Raw genomic sequence first — 18,609 nt, 5'->3', positions numbered from 1 at the left:
GATCCAACGCTCCTCCAGACACACTTAAGTGGATTGCTCCGCTATTAAATGCTTAGATTGGTGAGTCCTCACTGAGTCACGGTTCGAGAACAATGTCATTGATGCTTTGTTGCTTTTAATGTCTTTCAGTTTAAACTTCTACGTGGTGTATGGGTTACGTCTCAACTACTCATATGTTGTTAGAAAGGCTATGTCAGATAAAGTTTAGATTTCTACATTTATGTTTCAGTCTTGTACTCACTTTAGATTTCTCTATATGATCTAATCTTTACTTTGAGAGTTCATGCTTTTATGTTGTACTTGATAGTATATCGTCTTTTTTGCGTCATTCTTATGTCAAGTAGATTGCTTAGGTCCTCTCGGGATTCTATTCACTATGTCACATGTAGGGGATACTTTGAGTCATGACAAACTTGGTATTCAGAGCATCGGGTTTATAGAAATGTCATATGATGTCTGATAAGTCGTGTTGAGTAGATTCTTGTTCATGAATGTGAAGCGCACCACATTTATGAATAGGAGGCCACAAGGCGTTTAGGAAACTTCACTTCCTTCACTACTCTAAAGTCGTGCCATGGAGCTCATCTATATAAATGTCTTTCTCCTAGCTCTTATTTGATGCTTTTAAGGATATGTCTCCTCAAGGAGCTAACACAAGAAGAAATATAGGTGACAATGTGGAGCCCGAGGTTTCTCAAGTGTCGGTCGATCCTTTGGCCTAGCAAGTGTCACATGCTGAGTTTTGAGCATCTTAGTTTTGTTTCTCTCATCTTGTCCACCACAGAGGTCACTCCTACTCTTAACCTTATTTTTAATCTTGTCGGTCCTAATATGCTCACATATTCATCTTAACATCATTATTTCCACAACATGCATCTTTTGAACGTAAGAGATCTTGACTGGCCAACAGTCCATTCCATACAACAAAGACGGTTTAACCACCACTCAATAAAATTTACCTTTAAGTTTGAGTGGTTTCTTCTTATCGCATAAGAATCTATAGGCAAGCCTCCATTTCATCCATGCGATGTGTGACGTCATCGTTGATGTCCTCACTATCTTGGATTACAGACCAAAGATACTTAAAACTTTTTCTCTTAGGGATAGTGTGCGTGGCAAGTCTTACTTTCATGTTGGCTTCAACCAACATAACACTAAATTTGCACTCCAAATATTTCAAATTTTTTTAATCAACCTTAACCCTTTAAACTCTAAAGTTAATCGTCAAACCTCCAACCTAGCATTAACTCTATCTCGTGTCTCATCAATTAGTACTATGTCATCCACAAATTACATACACCGTGAAATCTCCTCCTGAATAAATTGTATCAACTCATTCCATCACCAAAAAAAATAGAAAAGGGGTAAGAACGTAACAGATCCTTGATGTAGCTCCATCTCAATTGAAAAGTGCTCAGAATCTCCTTCCATCTTCCTAACCCAAATCTTTGCTTCATCATACATATCCTTTTATCATCCTAATATAAACCATCAAGACACCTTACAACAAAGACAAAGTATTTAAAATGGAGAAAATGATAATAAGGAATTTCTTCAAGTATCAGTATCACTACGCGCGCAACACAAGGAGATTTCTCAAGTATCAGTATCACTACACAACACAAAAGGAGATTTCCTCAAGATTAGAAAGGACTTGGGAGAGGGGGGGGGGGGGCACAATTTGATGGGGTTTTAACTTGATAATCAATAAATAGCTAGTGTATAATCAACCATAGCATGGATAGAATTTTTGTAATAACTATATTCAAAATTCTCTCGACCCAATGAATATATGTGTCTTCGATTTTTCCGAACTCCAACACCTTGCTATTCAAAACACCAAACATTTTGAGTGGGTATATACTATCTCTAGTTCTAACCTTTAAATGAGAATTTAATTGGATTTAGACTATCTCTAGATCTAATCCAATGATTAAATCTCAAGTCCTCACTATTAAAGTTTTATCCAATTTCACTTATCTTTTCCAAGTAAAAGTGACATTAGAGATATCAATCAATGTTTGCAATCATAATTTTTAGATTAAATCTCAAAAAGAATAACTGATCTATGCATAATAATCACAATTTTAAGACTATTTAATCACTATCCAATCAAATTTACACGCTCATCATGTGCACACCCCTAGATAAAAGTTTAACTACTCATAATAATGAAAATAAAAATTATACCAAAATAGTAACCCTTCATTGCATTCATATTGAACGACCAAAATCAGATCCTAGTTTGAATATATCCACCAATGGTGTTTTCTTCTTGAATAAGCAAAGGAAAGAGTACTACCTCTCTATTACTTGATTCTACAATGTCTAATATTTCTAATATCTCAATTGAAAAGAAGAATAAGGTACACAATTGGATACATCCCTAAACTGGCCTAGTAATTCACAAAATTACTAGCATCATGAGAATTACTACTTCACAGAATTGAAAACATCAAGGAATTCATACTAGTCCCTTACATACTACAATTTTTTTTTCTTTACATTTGTAGCTTTCAAGCTAAGGCATAAAGATACACTTATCAATTAGAGGAGCTGAAGAAAATGATGGTGTCCATGCTGTTTCACTTTCCTCAATCGACTAGGTTTCCTAATTCATGATTGCCTTAAGGATGAAGCTAGTCAACAGAATATATTGTTTTGTGTTACAGCCTCTATTGTTATAAAGAATACACAGTGACAGATCTAGGAGTTTAGGTCGTGGGTACTCTGAAAATGGCGAAGTCAAGAATATAAAAAAGACATGTTAAAATGAGATTCAAACTCATGCTCAGCAACACTAAAAGAGCCTTAAACACCCACTCAAGAGCCAATGGACCAATAAAATCATTTGTTCACTAGGTGTTCTATGTTAATTTTATACAAATATCTCTTAATTTCTACATATATATATATTGAGACAAAGCTAATGGGTGCTCAAGCACCCGGAGGACTCTATGTGGATCCGCCCCTGTAAATAAAGTGTTTGGATAGATTGTATTGTTCATTGTCGTTACATAATATCACACATCCATAATTTGAATGATTGAGTAAAGCTAATATAAAAAGGTAGGATGAAAGATGAAAAATGATTATTAAATATAATAAATAAAGACAAAATGAGAAGAAAATATTGTGTGTGAGACAGAGATTAATAGAGATGAATGAGATCTAACTATTCCTTTGTCCATTTTAATTGTCATGTTGCGCTTTTCAAAAGTTAATTTAACTAATTTTTAAAGATAAATTAAATTACATTAATTCGATATTTTAAAAATAATAATTAGATATTAAAAAATTATACGAAAAATATTATAAATTTCAACTTTTTGCATATCAATATGATAAAAAAATACATCGTGTAAAATGTTAATAAAAAACTATGATAATTAAAAGTGAACGAAGACAATATTATATATTTTTTGGCTAAACAACAACATTAAAGAGTATTCACTGCCATCAATCCCCAACCATTAGTTGCCCACATACTTAGACTTAAATAAATAATAATTAAAAAAAAAAACCAACAACTAGCAATACTCCCACCTCATTTGCCTGAATTTCTCCAACTTCACCCATTTCTAATTTCAATCCTGAAAAGTAAAAAAGAAACAAAAATATCCTATCATTTTGTTCACGAAACACGAAGCTAACAAATCAACACAGTAAACTAGGGTTCCCAAATTCCCTCTTCTTTCTCCCGGTATTTTCCGATACTTCTCCTAATTTTCTGCATATCTTCTTCGGAATATCATTTCACCTCGTTTTATCAGCTTCATCCCTTCAAATTCTGCATATCTTCCGAGTATTCTCAATTACGATTTTTTTCTAACTTTGACTTAATCCATTTTAATCATTTTCTTAATTTTTTTTTTACAGGATTTCGTATTTGAGAGAAAAGGGAAGATTTGTGCATATCTATTTGAAAGAGGGAGGAATTTGCATATCATTAATTGCGGTTTATGGGTGTTTTGGTTTGTGATTTTTTTTTATTTTTCAATTTATGGGTTATTCCTAATTTAGGGTTTTGAGGAGTTTATTGGATTGTGTTAGTCGATGGATTCTGAAAGTATGATCCCGTCTACCAGCGTGGTCAAATGTTGTGATTGCGAGTGCAATTGCTCCATAACGAATAGTTCATTTTCGGGGAATTGGATACGGACTGTGAAGCGGAAATTTGATGAATATGATGAGATTGAGAAGAAATTTGTGATCCCAGGTTTAATTTTGCCGCAAACGGCTCGTATAGATATGGGAAATGAGTGTATTGCTTTAAGGGAAATGGTTTGTGGACAACAGGAGACGATTCAGGAATTGAGCGTTGAGTTGGAGGAAGAGAGGGAAGCGGCATCCTCAGCTGCTAATGAAGCGATGTCGATGATTTTGAGGTTGCAAAGGGAAAAAGCTGAGTCACAAATGGAATTTAGGCAATTCAAAATGTTTACGGAGGAGAAAATGGCACATGATCAGCAAGAGATAATGGCGTTGGAGGATTTTTTGTATAAGAGGGAGCAAGTGATTCAGTCGTTGACTTGTGAGGTGCAAATGTATAAGCACAGGATGTTGAGTTATGGGCTATTGGAGTCTGAGGTTGAGTATGATGGTGAGAAAGAGCATGGTCATTTTAGCCGGAACAATAGTGTAGGTGAGAGTTCCGATGGCCGCTTTGACATTCCTTCTTATGATTACCCTCCCTTGAAGTGCACTATAAATGAGAACCAAGTGAATACTGAGGTTGATGATGAGGCTGTCGATGTTGAGAAATATGCATTTGGGGAAGCCCCACGATCATGTGATCATTTGCGATATCTGGAGAAGAGGATCAATCAGTTGGAAACAACACCAAGTAGTCGGACTGATGGAGAAGTATTTAACAACAATATCCTTGAAAAAGCAATAGTTGCTCAGTCTCCTTTTGTACCAAATAAAGAAATATGCTCAGATTTCATCTCAGGTTCTCCGAAGTTTAACGGAAGTGTTAGAAAAGCAGAAAATTCGCAAACAGAGGAGTATGCAAACTTGAGGAAGGTGGATGAGTCATCAGATGTTGGGGATGAAATGAGTGACAGGGTTTATACAATTGACTCTATACATCAGTGTGCTGGATATAATGGTAACTCAGAGACCAAGGGTTCTGTCCATACCCCAAGAGATTCCCTAAATCATACAGATTTTGGAGATCCTGAGGTCACAAAGCTTTACCTTAGGCTGCAGGACCTTGAGGCTGATCGGGAATCAATGAGGCAGGCTATCATTTCTATGCGGACTGATAAAGCACAGCTGATATTGCTTAAAGAAATTGCTCAGCAGTTGTGCAAAGAAACGTCTCCAGAAAGGAGGACACCTGTGAGGAAGACATCTGTAATGAAGAGCTTTTCTTTCATCTCCATATTCAAGGTATGATGTTATCTGTGATCCTACATTTTTGTGCTCAATAAATTCATTTTCACATATCAACGTATGTTGTGCATATGAGCTTTGTCCTAGATCATTGCAAACCACGATAGGAACAACCGTTGTATCATGATACAACTGTTACTAATTTTTCTGGAATGAACACTGTAATTTCTGGAGACGCTTCCATTTTCCTGTATGCTGAGCCACTTTATATTACAAGCATTACCTCTTGTTTAGCTTCCTTGATTTCCATTTCTTTGAACCACTACATCTCATCTAGTTTGTTTACAATCCCATGACAGTGACAATTTTGACCAGAACTCATCTTATGTCTCTTCAAATTAGTTTTACCAATTTTGTATCTATATTTCTTATATGATAACAAAATATGAATGCCAAACTATTGTCCCTGTATATGAAGTCAAGTATTTGTAAAATAAAATAGTTCAGTTTACTTGCCATTATGGCTTGACCTCTCGGGCTAGGAATGCTAATCAATGAGTACTGTTTGTTATTTAGCGTACTTTGTTTTATGCATATTTTCGTGATTGTTCCACTTCTGTACTTCAATCGACAACAGTAATATTTTTCCGGTTTGCTGATGCTATGACTATTCTCTGTGAGGATCGGTCTTGTATTTGTTTGTTTCCTACTGGTTGAGGCTTTGGAAGAATGCAAACTCTCACAAATTTTAGTTGTCAACTTATTCTGCAGTTTTTGTGTGTGTATAATAGGATGAGCCTTTCTGGACATAGAATACAACTAGTACGCCTCTATCCAAGCTAGTTGGAATCGCTATATGAATCCTTACTATCAATGTTGCTCCCTTTAGTCTGTATTCAATATTGTGAGTATTGATCATAAATAGACCCGTTTTACAATGGCTTTATACGTACCGCTACTCTCCTCCTTCATCCGCGTTTGGGGCTGAAAATGTGGGCAAATTCACACTGTATTCAGTTTTTCAGAAAATAAAATGATGAGGTAAATATTTTTCTGGTTCGCAAGCTGTGGGAAAATCTAGAGTTGGGTTGATAATATCCCTTGCATTACCTCCATTTGGCGTGAGCCGTGGAATATTTTTGCTTCATTGGGTTGGCTAGAATTGGTATGGCTAATAGCTAGTCTATTTAGGAAAAGTTTGGTTTGTATATTTGAATAAAACATTGAACTTTTTGAAATCATCAAATATATTGACCTCCTAGAGCTTATGTTTAAGTAAGATATTGAGCCTATCCAAGAATAGGAAGAACTCAATGTGAACATGAATTTTGGGTGGAACAACATACCGAGTTATATGAAATCTGCTATTGGGATTACTTTTGACCTCAATTTGAGATCTTGATGTCTTATTACATGCTGCTCTTTTGTTGATGTACCTAATTGCTTTCTCCAGTTTGACTTGTATGTTTGTCTCACATCTCCCTTCACTGGTTATTTTGGAGGGGTAAATATTGATTTAAGGAGAGTAAAGATTTTGGATCAGAAGACTATAGATATAAACTTTTGTATCTTAATTTTTATTTCCCTGAACTTTGTTTATTCTGATACCCTTTTCTTTCTGTGTGGGATGGAGAGAGGGCATAGAGAATCTATTTTTGCTTTTTGGTATCAAAGTTTTCCCAACCTTGCTCCCTGCCCTTGAACTCCAATTATTTCTTTTGGCTCTCCCATGTCATGTTTACTGGTATATAATTGCTGATATCTTATCTGTTTTTCCTGTTCAGTGGATAATGTCCTTTGTCTTGTGGAGAAGGAAAGCACATCGATGCAAGTGAGTTTTGATCATTAGAAAGCTATTACTATTTTATGTAGTTGCTTTTACTGTATTTCTTCCAAAGGAAAATCTGTTATCTCATTTTGCCTGCTGCCAGTTCTAGTTTGAGTCAGTTGAGTTTGGCAGTGAAATAATCAATATACTTGTTTAGGTACTTGTTTGGTTTGACAGCCAACAGGGTGGGCTTGCTTATGCTGTTAGACAAGGGACCTCGTGTCGGGCAATGGAGATGTCTTTCAAGTACGCAAGTGTGAAACCAATACTCATTGGTCCACAGCGACTTCCGCATCTCTTATGCTTATCGGCATGAATGCAAAGCGGATTTTAGTCAGATTAGTTGCTTTTGGATGTTCATTCATTTGTTCTCGCCCTATCTGCCTTGCTGCTGCTAATTTGGGTACTGGATTACTTTGTGCGTTGTTCTTTTCACTTGTTTGTTGGAATTGAATACATCTTGATGAAACATTCGGCAAAAATTATAGTTGTTTCTCAGCCATCTAGAACTTGGATCTTATGGCTTGGTGGAATTTTACTTTAGGTTAGTTACTTTTGTATATTGTAGATTTGTGAATAATCTTTTTTGGGGCCCCTCACAATACAAAATGAGTGTTTTGTTTGGGATTGAAATGTAGTTGATTGATTGAATAGAATGAGTGCAGTTTTGCACGTTTTTAAGTATGTCTTCTTTTCATCTTAACTTGCTCGAGATAGTTTCAAGAATTTATTTGCACAGCAGCGCGAGGAGTTCCTACCAGGTATGATATTTAATATTTGTTCTCTTTTATGAACTTCGGCGAAAATAAGACTCTTTTTGTTTTATTTACACAGTAATTGACTTTTTTGCCTTTCCATTCCCCTGCCTTTTTCCAACTCTTCTTTTTATGCCACTCTTTTCGCAATGACCTTTGATTCTTACTCTCCTTGCACCTGTGTTTTACTGTTTGTTTTATGTCAACCATAGTTAGGAAACTATCTTGTTGTATTCTAGTGTTTTTTATATGTTAATAGATGCATAATCTTGATATCTTAGTGATGTCATTATACATTGAGGCGCATTTTAGCATGCATAAGTTGCACAGACATCCCAAAACTCTACATACATAGTTTGAGATATTCCTAGAGGTACTGGAATTTGATCTATCTAGTTCTAGTTGCATAGCCCAAAAGGGCAGGGGTATATAGATTGGCAATATTATCAAAAGGCTCTCGGTTCATTCCTTCTTTTGCAAGCAAATCTGCAACTTGACAGTTCTTCGGAACGTGTGCTGATTCCCAGTTGCTCCATTATGAACAAAGAGTTGTTTGCCAGTGTGTTATAAGTAGGTGAAGATTGCAGTATTAATTTTATGGCTTCAGTTCAATCTGTTTTCATTTCCAATGAATATAAACAATGCACATTAGCAGTCTTGACTCTTCTTGATGCATGTATGTATTGCTAGTAATTCTGCATGTGTGTGGTTAGTTGCAGATAGACTGTCATGGAAGCCAAGAACCCAATCTCCTCTGCCCTCTTTAAAACTCCGCCATCTCTTCTAACATCATTGTTTCCATTTGTTGCACCATTTGTTTTCAATCTACAGTAGCTAGCTCTAGTTGTAGTGTTTTATTAATAGATAAATGTGTTTCTCCTTTGAAAATTCATTACTAGTGTGTTTATGGAGATTTTATTTTGTAAATTGTTATGGTGATTAAAGTTCCGGGTGTGCCAGATGCAAAAAGGAAGGCTATTATGTCAGTTATAATGAGCATTATGTGTGTTATTGGGGGTGCTCCTAAGTATGCCAAGCCGTTGAGATTGGCTTTGATTTGAAGAGGGTGTATTATAATGACCCAATTTTGTCCAAAAACCAAGAAAATCTGCTCAATGGGTTCCTTTGTATTTTGTTATAATTTAATGAGTAGATTATACTGGGTTTTATGTTGATACCAATAGAATTTAGGTAAAACGTGTAAGACATCTTTTGTGGTTGCAAAGTCGCGTAAATTAAACAATCTTTGCAGGAACTCTTGGCCTCATTTGTTTTTTAATTAAGATGAAGATGTCTGAATTTAAAATATTAAGATTTGTCTCTAGATCGAAACCGTGAAAGATTTATATTGTATGTTTTTTCAACGTCTAAGTATGCATAATTTATTTATTTACAACCATAATAAATATGCAATTCAAATAAATGGTATTTCCTCTATTCAGTTTTACTTGTCATTGATTTGGCACACTCATTAAGAAAATAATTATTGATATATGTATTTATCATACCATCCCTACTAATTAATGTTTAGTATTGGGTTTTGAAAAATTATATGGAGAATAATGTTTAATGCTAGGGGTAAAACATGGAAATGAATAATTGTCTTTTCTTGATATGTCAAAAGTGACAAGTAAAATAAAAATTTATTTTAGGAATAAGTGACAAGTAAAAGTGAACGGAGGAAGTAATTAAATATTTAAAAATAATAAATTGAATAAAATAAAATCACTATTTGAATAAAAATGAAATATTTATGTTCGCTACTGATGGTGGAGATGGTTGTTATAATGGTGTGTTAGTAGTGGTATTAGTTGTGATGGTGGAGATGGATTTGTAATGGTGGTGGTAATAATGGTGTGTTAGTAACTAATAATGGTGGTGGTAATAGTTGTGATGGTGGAGCGGTTGGTATTGTAGCGACTGACGTGATGGTAGTGGTTGGCAGTGGTGGTAGTGGTTCTAATGGTGAAGCTGATTGATGCTAGTAGTTAGAGGTGTCAAAAATGAGCTCAACTATAGGTAACTTGTCTAACCCGCCCAGAATTTTAAGAGTTGAGCTCAAGATAATTTGAATTGAGTTCAATCTCAACTCATTCTAGTCTTAAACCATTTTAAGAGAATCATCAATTGAATTGAATTTAATTTCTAATTTCAACCCGTTTTAAAATTCTTTATTTTCATTGATGTAATGTATGTTCCTATATTGAAGATATAAATCACTATCTATTTTATATCTTTTAGGATTTGTCTATCCATTTATTTGAAATTCAAATTGTAGTTATAAAAGTTAAATAACAATATGTTAAAATTATTGAGATTAAGCGGGTCAAATTGGACGGGTCATGACCCAATCCAATTTTAGTCCATTTGAGCCAAAGTAAACTTGGGCTAATCCAATTTCTATTTCAACCCATTCTAATATCTCAAATTTCAATCCAACCTGCCCATTTGACACCTTTATTGATGATGGTGACGGTACTAATTGTGATGGTGGAGATGATTAGTAGTAGGATTGACCACAATGGTTGTAGTGGCTAATAGTGATAGTGGCGATGGAGGTGATGGTAGTGCTGACATTGGATATAATTATAATGATGAAGGTGATAGGTATGATAGTGACTGACAGTAGTGGTTGACAATGGTGATGGTTGAAATGAAAGAAGTAGTTTGTAGTGGTGACTTGATATTGGCCACGGTAATGGTGGTTGTGATTGTGGCGGAGTATTGGATTCCCCACTTTCTTCAACCAACACCTGTGTGAGAACACAATGTTTTGATATAAGGGTGAGGTATTGTGTTGAAGTAAAATGATTACATGTGTATTTCTATTTCCAAAGTGGAATAGTTGTTGATGGGCAATGTTAAGCCCTTGGGGCGGAGCATTTATTTCCATGAATTGGACAACCCAAAATTTAGTGGCAATATAGAACACGAGAAATAATTAGGAATAGTATTTCAAGTAGCCTTGGCTAGGATAGTTCAATCAATATGATAACGAATTTAATTTTTTCAATAGATAATTTATCCTTTGTATTGTCAATGATGTAGTTGAAATCTTCCGATCTTCGATTTCTATTAAAAGAAGAATAGAAAAACCCAAATATTTATCAAATTTATTGGTGAAGAAAATGCCAAGACTAGATGTGATAAGTTGAACAAAAATAGTGTGACAATTTTGAATTTGGTTCTATTGATTATTTGGCCAGAGAGGTAACTAAATTGGTCAAGACATTATTTTATAGAGTTGAGGGATTTAGTTAGCCTTAGCCATAAGAGTCAAATCATCGATGTAAAAGAGATGAGAAACTTAGAATTTCTAGAGTTCAGAGTGATAGACAATAATTCCATACATAAAGAACAATATCTACTTTATGGTTGATATAGATAGACAATAATTCCATACATAAAATAAATATAAGGGGGCAAATGGCTTCCTTTTCGTAGGGTTAAAGAAATTTGTCTTTGATCCATTAAACTAAAATACCTATGCTACTAATGGTAATGCAGTTCATTATCATCTTAGTGACATTGAGATGGATTAATTTTAAAAGGGAGAAGAGATTGATATACCTATTAATTTTGTCTCTCGTATACCCCTTGTTATGGAATATACTTTCTTTTTTTTTTTTGTCAAAAGGTAAGATTATTCAACCAAATTGCAAATATGTACAGCTGGTCCTTTTGGACTCAAGGTCCAGTCCCAGATTTCAGACCACTACTATTGATTTCGAACTATACAAAAGGATTTACTAACTACACCTTCATGGGTATCCTCGTATGTGTTTCCATCTCCTCTTCTTTTGGCCAGCTATATGTATGTGGTTCTATGGAAATCTCTTTCGGAACTACAGTTGGTGCTCTACGTATCTGTTGGAACCTGTGATTGTTTCTCTCCATCCAAGTATAGTAGACAACGACAACATATAGAAATCCTAGGATAGTGTTTGTGGGAACAATTTTTGACAGCCACATGACCTTTTCTTCCCACGAGTGCTCCAGTCTTCTTATCCCTATCCAATTCAATAGTCTACACCATATCTGAGTGGCAAAAGTGCAATCAAACATCATGTGTGATAGGGTTTTAACAGTCTGGGTATTGCACAGGACACAAGCAACATCGACTTGAATATCATATGTTGTTAATCTGTCAACTGTTGTTAATTTCTTTTGTAGCGCTAGCCATAAAATGAACTGATGTTTTGGGATCAGTCCTTTAGCCATATTAAGTTTCTTCCAGGCGACTTTAGGCAGTTGTGGGCAAAATGACTTATAGGCTTTCTTGATGTTGAACCCACCTTTATTAACGAAACTATCAAGGGCGGTTTGGTAAGGGGTTCCCGTAGCCAACCAAGATCTTGCATCCAGTATTTTCCTAACCACGCAACTCGCTTGCTTAGGTGTAGGAACATTGTCTATAGAGTTTCCTTTTATATAGAACGTATGGACCCATTGAACCCATAACTTTTCTTTCTTCTTTGCTATAGCCCATAATAATTTGAGTATTGCAGCTTTGTTCCAGTGTGAAAAGTTCAATATATTGAACCCCCCACCGTCCCCCCTAGACTTGGGTAGACATAATGTATCCCATGCCACAACAGCTTTCCTAGTGTATTCTCCACTCCCTGTCCATAGCAAGTGTAATGATCCGATCGGTCATTTTTTGTTTTTCCGTGGAAATTACCATTTTTTCCCTCCCGATGTCGACCTCGAGTCGTTTTTTATTTAGTTTGAAAAGTTGCTTTTAAACTTGAGTTAAAAGTTGAGATTTTTGGTAAGTTTTGAGTTTGGAAGGCCAAGTTGTTAAAAAAGTGGTTTTCGGTGTCTTTTGGAGTTTCGAGTGTAGGAATGAGATTTCGTCAATTCCATAAGTCCTGAAATGTGAAATCTTAGTCGTGAGAGTTGTCGGTTTCTGATTCCAAGTCTTGTTCAGGATTTGAGATCCTAAGTTGTGAATTTTGGAAATTTAGCATTTGGGTTGACTTTGGTCAACATTTGGGGTACGGATGCTCGGATCGGGATTTCGAGAGTTCCGTTGGATTCGGAGGATGATTTTAGGCCTAGGTGAGGTCTTGGTTGATTTTTTAGAGGTCCTGAGTTTGTTTTAGCCTTTTTAGACGTTGAGTTAATTTCTTGTGGTTTTCACGGATGTCGGGTCAAGGATAAAATAAATGTAAGGGGTGGCTTCCTTTTCGTAGGATTAAAGAAATTTGTCTTTGATCCTGTAACAAACCCAATAACAAGACCACTCAATTCAAATTCAAACAACCAACAAGTCTATTTCACTAAATCGTAATTGAAATTACAAAGGAATTTAAGAACTAAATAGAAATGGAAGAACACAAGTACAAGAAAGGGATGGGAGGAAGAACTCATAGAAAGGGAATGAGAGGACTGGATATTTTCTCAACAATTTGCATAATCCTATTTTGCTCTCTCAAGTCTCTATTTATCAACCCGGATCCCACACATAGCCACTTAATCCTGTTTTGGGCTGCTTTGTGAATATTTGTCTAGGCCCATTCATAACAATACCTTCGACCCCAATAAGAACCTTGTCCTCAAGGTTCAAGTAGTACAAAATTGATATCATTGTGAGGATTCTCATTGGAGCTATTAAGGAAGCTATACACACTAACATTAGCAACTTAGAAGCAGGTGTAGGCAGTTCTCTACAACTTTACAAAATGAGCAGTACAGTGCTCCAAATTATCACAGGGAAACTCCAACCTTCAGTTTTTAGGAGATAAAGTGACTCAAGGAACATAATCTCAACATTGTAGATATATGATATAACACTCACTAGCAACTTCGTACGCCCTTTTGGTGCAATATAACCCTTTGTGACACCAATGGTGTATCCACATTCTTAGTGTCATTAATTGAAACCACCAATTTGGACAGATTCCAAATGCAGTTCAGGATGTTCATCCCCTGAAGGATTTGTGCACTTCTGTCTCTGTGAATTTGGCCAGCAACATTTAGAATATTATGATATAAAGCAACGACTAGTGTATCATCAAAGACGTCACTGGTCATCAACGATTAGTGCATCATCAAAGAAGGTTGATATGACGTGAACATCCTAATGATCTCCTTGAAAACATCCACAACCATGCGTAAATAATAGTTTGCAGCGCCAAAAATAAGGGGAGCAAACTAGAACCAGGATCAAACGGAAAGCTGAACTCGAATTGATCAGGTGGAAATCGATACAACGATAATGGGAGGTTAGCATGATCGAATTTCCTGAAGTAATCAAATATAGATCTACCCCTAAGTTGGGTGCGACTAAAAACCGACGGCCAACAAGGTAGTGCAAGAAAATTATCATCAAACATGAGGAGGTCGCCGTACTCTCCCTTAAATGTAGAAACCGTTTGAAAAATTTCGTCAAACATATGGGATGCCAGATTTGCTGAATCATTTATCACTGGATGTTCGATTTCCATGTCAATTTTCTTCTCGGGCATTTTATCGAACATGTGGTCTACCTCAGAAAGTCCAGCAAGGACATCGTATTGAATTTCAAGTGAAGTGGAGGTGTTGTCCTGTTCGGCAAGAGGACATACCTGGATCGCTGGTAACACCATAGTTTCAACATTAGTTTCCTTATCCGACATCTCCTTGAACACTGTGTGTGCTAGGCTTTGGTTGTTGCGGTTTGAGTGTTCATTCAAGTCCGCCTGAGAGTAGTCCACTACCCTATGATTCATGTTTCTGGGAATGGGTAAGAACTCGCGTTGTTTGTCTCTAGGACAGGAGCGAAAATGAATCAGCAATTTGCCCACAAAATGGTCCCAGCCAGCCAGTTGTTTGTTGCGAAACAACCATCGATACCATTCCAAAGCCTCACCGTCAAAATAGAATGAAGCCAATGACAATTTATGCTCAGATAAAATGTGATGGAAGACGAAATACTTCTCCGCCTGAAGAACCCAGACTGTAGGTTATCACCACTAAATCGTGGAAGAGAGACTGAATTCGGTACACAGGAACAAGATGGAGTTAAATGGGGCAGAACAGGAGACGACTGGATTAAATCGAACTGTTGGCGGAATGCACGGATAGATTCTTTGAGGGAGGTGAGTGAATTGTCCACCATGTTAGACCTCTCAATGAAAGCACCAATGTAATAAACCCAATAACAAGACCACTCAATTCAAATTCAAACAACCAACAAGTCTATTTCACTAAATCGTAATTGAAATTACAAAGGAATTTAAGAACTAAATAGAAATGGAAGAACACAAGTACAAGAAAGGGATGGGAGGAAGAACTCATAGAAAGGGAATGAGAGGACTGGATATTTTCTCAACAATTTGCATAATCCTATTTTTCTCTCTCAAGTCTCTATTTATCAACCCGGATCCCACACATAGCCACTTAATCCTGTTTTGGGCTGCTTTGTGAATATTTGTCTAGGCCCATTCATAACAGATCCATTAAACTAAAATACCTATGCTACTATTGGTAATGCAGTCCATAATCATCTTAGTGACATAGAGATGGAATTTAAAGAAAGGAAAAGATACTGATATACCTATTAATTTTGTCGATCATAAAAAAACATACCCATTTTGATTCTTTTGATTCAACGGCAACTTCAAATTTATCATTTTGATGGTTAAATTTATTTTTACACAAAATTTCTTGTAAAATTTATTATAGATGCCTTATTTTTTTCACAGTACAAAATTAAATTACAAATATATATAGAAAAAAAATAGTTCTAGATTACAATAAAGCTGTAAAAATATAGTTTTAAATTTTTTTCTTACTTTTTTCTAAATGTTTCATTTACACTTTTTGTTTTTTTATTTCTATTATTTTTAGTTTTTACACTAAACAATGAAATAAAAAAAATGAAATAAGAATAAGAAATTCAAATGATGATAATCAAAAAATAATTAATGTGTGGAAAAGATTTTAGTAGTGGTTATCCTGCAAATTCCATGACAACCCCAAGTCCTTTTAAGAAAAGCTTAGGTCATTGATGATCTTGCAACCATCTTTTATTTTGTGTTCTAACCTTTGTCTGCAGGCATTGAGTTAACAATCTCTCTGAAGATTTTCACGATTGAAGATGTGCCCTATTAAGTGATTATCAGTCCATAATCCGATTGTAAATCACCCAAAATCTGATAATTTATTGTGTTTTATGCTTTTTTGTTATTTAGACATCAAAATCCTACAAAACAATAAACTAACATAAAAATACAAAAAATATATAGTGAAATAAGTCCAAGAACATAAAACACTAGAGAAAAGATATAGATTGTACAAATTTCTAGGCACATCATAGCTATATATAGTATAAATACATAACACATTTACTAAATCATGTAAAAAAATCTAAATTTTCAAAAATTACTAACTTTTGGGCTTAATTAGAAATCTAGCTATAATTTGAATATTTATTGAGGTGAGTGAGATTAGAAGACAGAAGAGAGAGGCGAGCAGGATTTGGAAGAGAGAAATGCTAAATACAGGTTGTATTCGACGAATATAAGTTGTATCAATTGGATATAGTCCAATGCAAATAAGTTGATACAACAATGTATTTGACACATATATCTTGTACATGTGATACATGTTGATGCCAATTATATCATTTATATTCGTTAGAGATACAAAATACAAAAAATACAGACCAATACAGGTTGTATCAATTATATTTATTATCACTTATATAACTTGTATTCATTCGTGATACAAAAATACTTGTTGTATTTGTTACATATAGACCCTTTTGTATCACTTGTATTCATTCGCGATATAAATACAAGTTATATTTGATACATACAAGTTGATGCAAGATTGTATGTTAATACAACCACTAGAGTGATACATTTGATAGTTTATTCATGTAACTTTTTTTCTATGCAATTATTCCATGTATTTAGTGTTTTATTCAAAAATATTAATTAGATTGGTTTTAAAAGTCACCACTTAATTTTTAAGGTGAAATTAAGAAAATTGATTCTTCAAAAGATTAAAACAGGAAATCAATTGAAAAATATTTAGAGGGGGTTCGGGGTTCTTATTAGCATTTCAGGAAGGGTTTGAAAGCACCCAAAATGCCTGCTAATATTCGATTATCCGATAATTAACTATTTGGCTAAATTCGTTTGACTTAATTTGAATTGAACAATTTTATAGTTAGGACCATTTTAAGGGAGAAAAAGAAAAATATTGAAATATTATCTAAGTGAAATATTTTGAACTTATTTATTTATTTATTTTTAAGCCAAGTAAAGGATGAGTAATTTAGTTAAGTATTTAATTCAGAATGGGTGTCTTTTAGGGATTTGAAAATTTTAAAATCTTAAGATTAATAGTAGATAATAACGAGTAAACAAACACAACAAAGAAAGGAGGGAAAGAGATTTGGGCCCAAATTTGATTTTCATGTCCATCTGGGCCAGTATTTGGGCTCATTTCGATTTTGGGCCTTTGGCCCATTTGAATCATCCCTACCTAGTGGGATTTCACTGGGTATGTTGTTGTTGTTGTTGGCCCATTTGAATCACATGTATCTGTCCTAAACTAACATAAAAAGAAATATATTTTTATCTTTGGGCCTTAGTCCCAATTCTTTCACATGTCCTAGACTTCTAACAGAAAGAAGAATAACGACTAAATGGGCTTAGGCTCAATAAATAACAAAATATAATTTTGAAATAAAGAGTGGGCCTTTGGCCCAATTTTTTGACTCTCCAATCTGTTGCATGTTTTTTTCAGCTCTGAGACTTGTTCGTAAATTTTAATAGGTTGGCCGACTTGATGAAGGCGGAATTTAAGCCTTTATGGCTCTCCGAAATGCAAAGGGAAGGAAGAGTTCATAGTGAACTTGGACAAATTTCACATGCAACGCAAAATGGAAAAAAGTAAGTGAAGGAACATCGATTTAATTAAGGAGTCGTAAATATTAAACTCATATACTAATGCACTTTCAATTAAACACTGCAAATAGAAAACAAGGCATATCACATGATCGCTTTAAAATCAATACAGATGGCACTTCAATGTTCTAAGACTACTAAAAGCTACGGTCAAAATTAAACAATTTTAATGCTTTAGTGATAAATGAATCAATATCTTATTTAAAGTTCCCCCAAAAATTCAATGACTAGACTATAGTCAACTAGTGACCACATGTTTTGTGCAATCAATCATGCAAAACAATAAGGCAATGATAAGCATTAAAGAGCAAATATATTCTAGCAAGGGTGAGTAACAAAGAGCAAGTGGGTCAAAACATGCTTCTTGATAAGAATCAATATTACCAAGTTTTGATGTAAAGAAGGAAAAGAGCAAACAAACATTAATTTGCCACAATGACAAATGTCAATAAACTAATATTCCCCCTCTTTTTAAACCAACAGTGACTCCAAACAAAATAGAAAATTACATATCATAATATCATACGATTAAGCAAAGTAAGAAATAGCCCATGTGATCCTAAAATGAAGTTAAAAATTTAAACATGCTCAAATTCGCAAAATAGTATTAATAAAGCAATACATGAATGACATAAATAAGCAAGGGGACTTCAACATTTTTACAACTTCAAGTAGAGAAATGGGGGGAAGAAACAATGTGCTTCAACACTCAAGTATGACAAAGTATCATGACAAACCAAACAAATCTAAATTCATGTTTCAAGAATCAGATGGTAATGCTCCA

The 18,609-nt window shown here is 34.8% G+C and overlaps 1 protein-coding gene across 2 annotated transcripts; it reads left to right on the top strand.

Moving 5' to 3' along the window:
- The first annotated feature begins 3,552 nt into the window (after window positions 1-3,552).
- LOC125845050 (myosin-binding protein 7-like) lies at window positions 3,553-7,825 on the top strand. Of its 2 annotated transcripts, XM_049524468.1 has the most exons (4): window positions 3,553-3,703; window positions 3,880-5,397; window positions 7,125-7,171; window positions 7,326-7,825. In XM_049524468.1, the coding sequence occupies exons 2-4, from the start codon at window positions 4,057-4,059 to the stop codon at window positions 7,426-7,428; spliced, it is 1,491 nt and encodes a 496-aa protein (XP_049380425.1). In that variant the 5' UTR covers window positions 3,553-3,703; window positions 3,880-4,056; the 3' UTR covers window positions 7,429-7,825. The 2 variants fall into 2 exon arrangements, with proteins under 2 accessions (XP_049380425.1, XP_049380424.1); XM_049524467.1 differs by lacking the exon at window positions 7,125-7,171.
- Window positions 7,826-18,609: the final 10,784 nt, after the last annotated feature.

The sequence above is a fragment of the Solanum stenotomum genome, chromosome 11, assembly GCF_019186545.1.
Source record: "Solanum stenotomum isolate F172 chromosome 11, ASM1918654v1, whole genome shotgun sequence".
Taxonomy (NCBI): domain Eukaryota; kingdom Viridiplantae; phylum Streptophyta; class Magnoliopsida; order Solanales; family Solanaceae; genus Solanum; species Solanum stenotomum.
Note: the sequence above shows the minus strand (reverse complement) of the source record. Positions and strands in the feature narration are given on the sequence as shown.

Coding starts and splice junctions, on each gene's coding strand:
- LOC125845050 (XM_049524467.1), top strand. CDS start 4,057: ATGGATTCTGAAAGTATGATCCCGTCTACCAGCGTGGTCAAATGTTGT. Junction 5,398..7,325: donor CTTTCATCTCCATATTCAAG/GTATGATGTTAT, acceptor ATACTTGTTTAG/GTACTTGTTTGGTTTGACAG.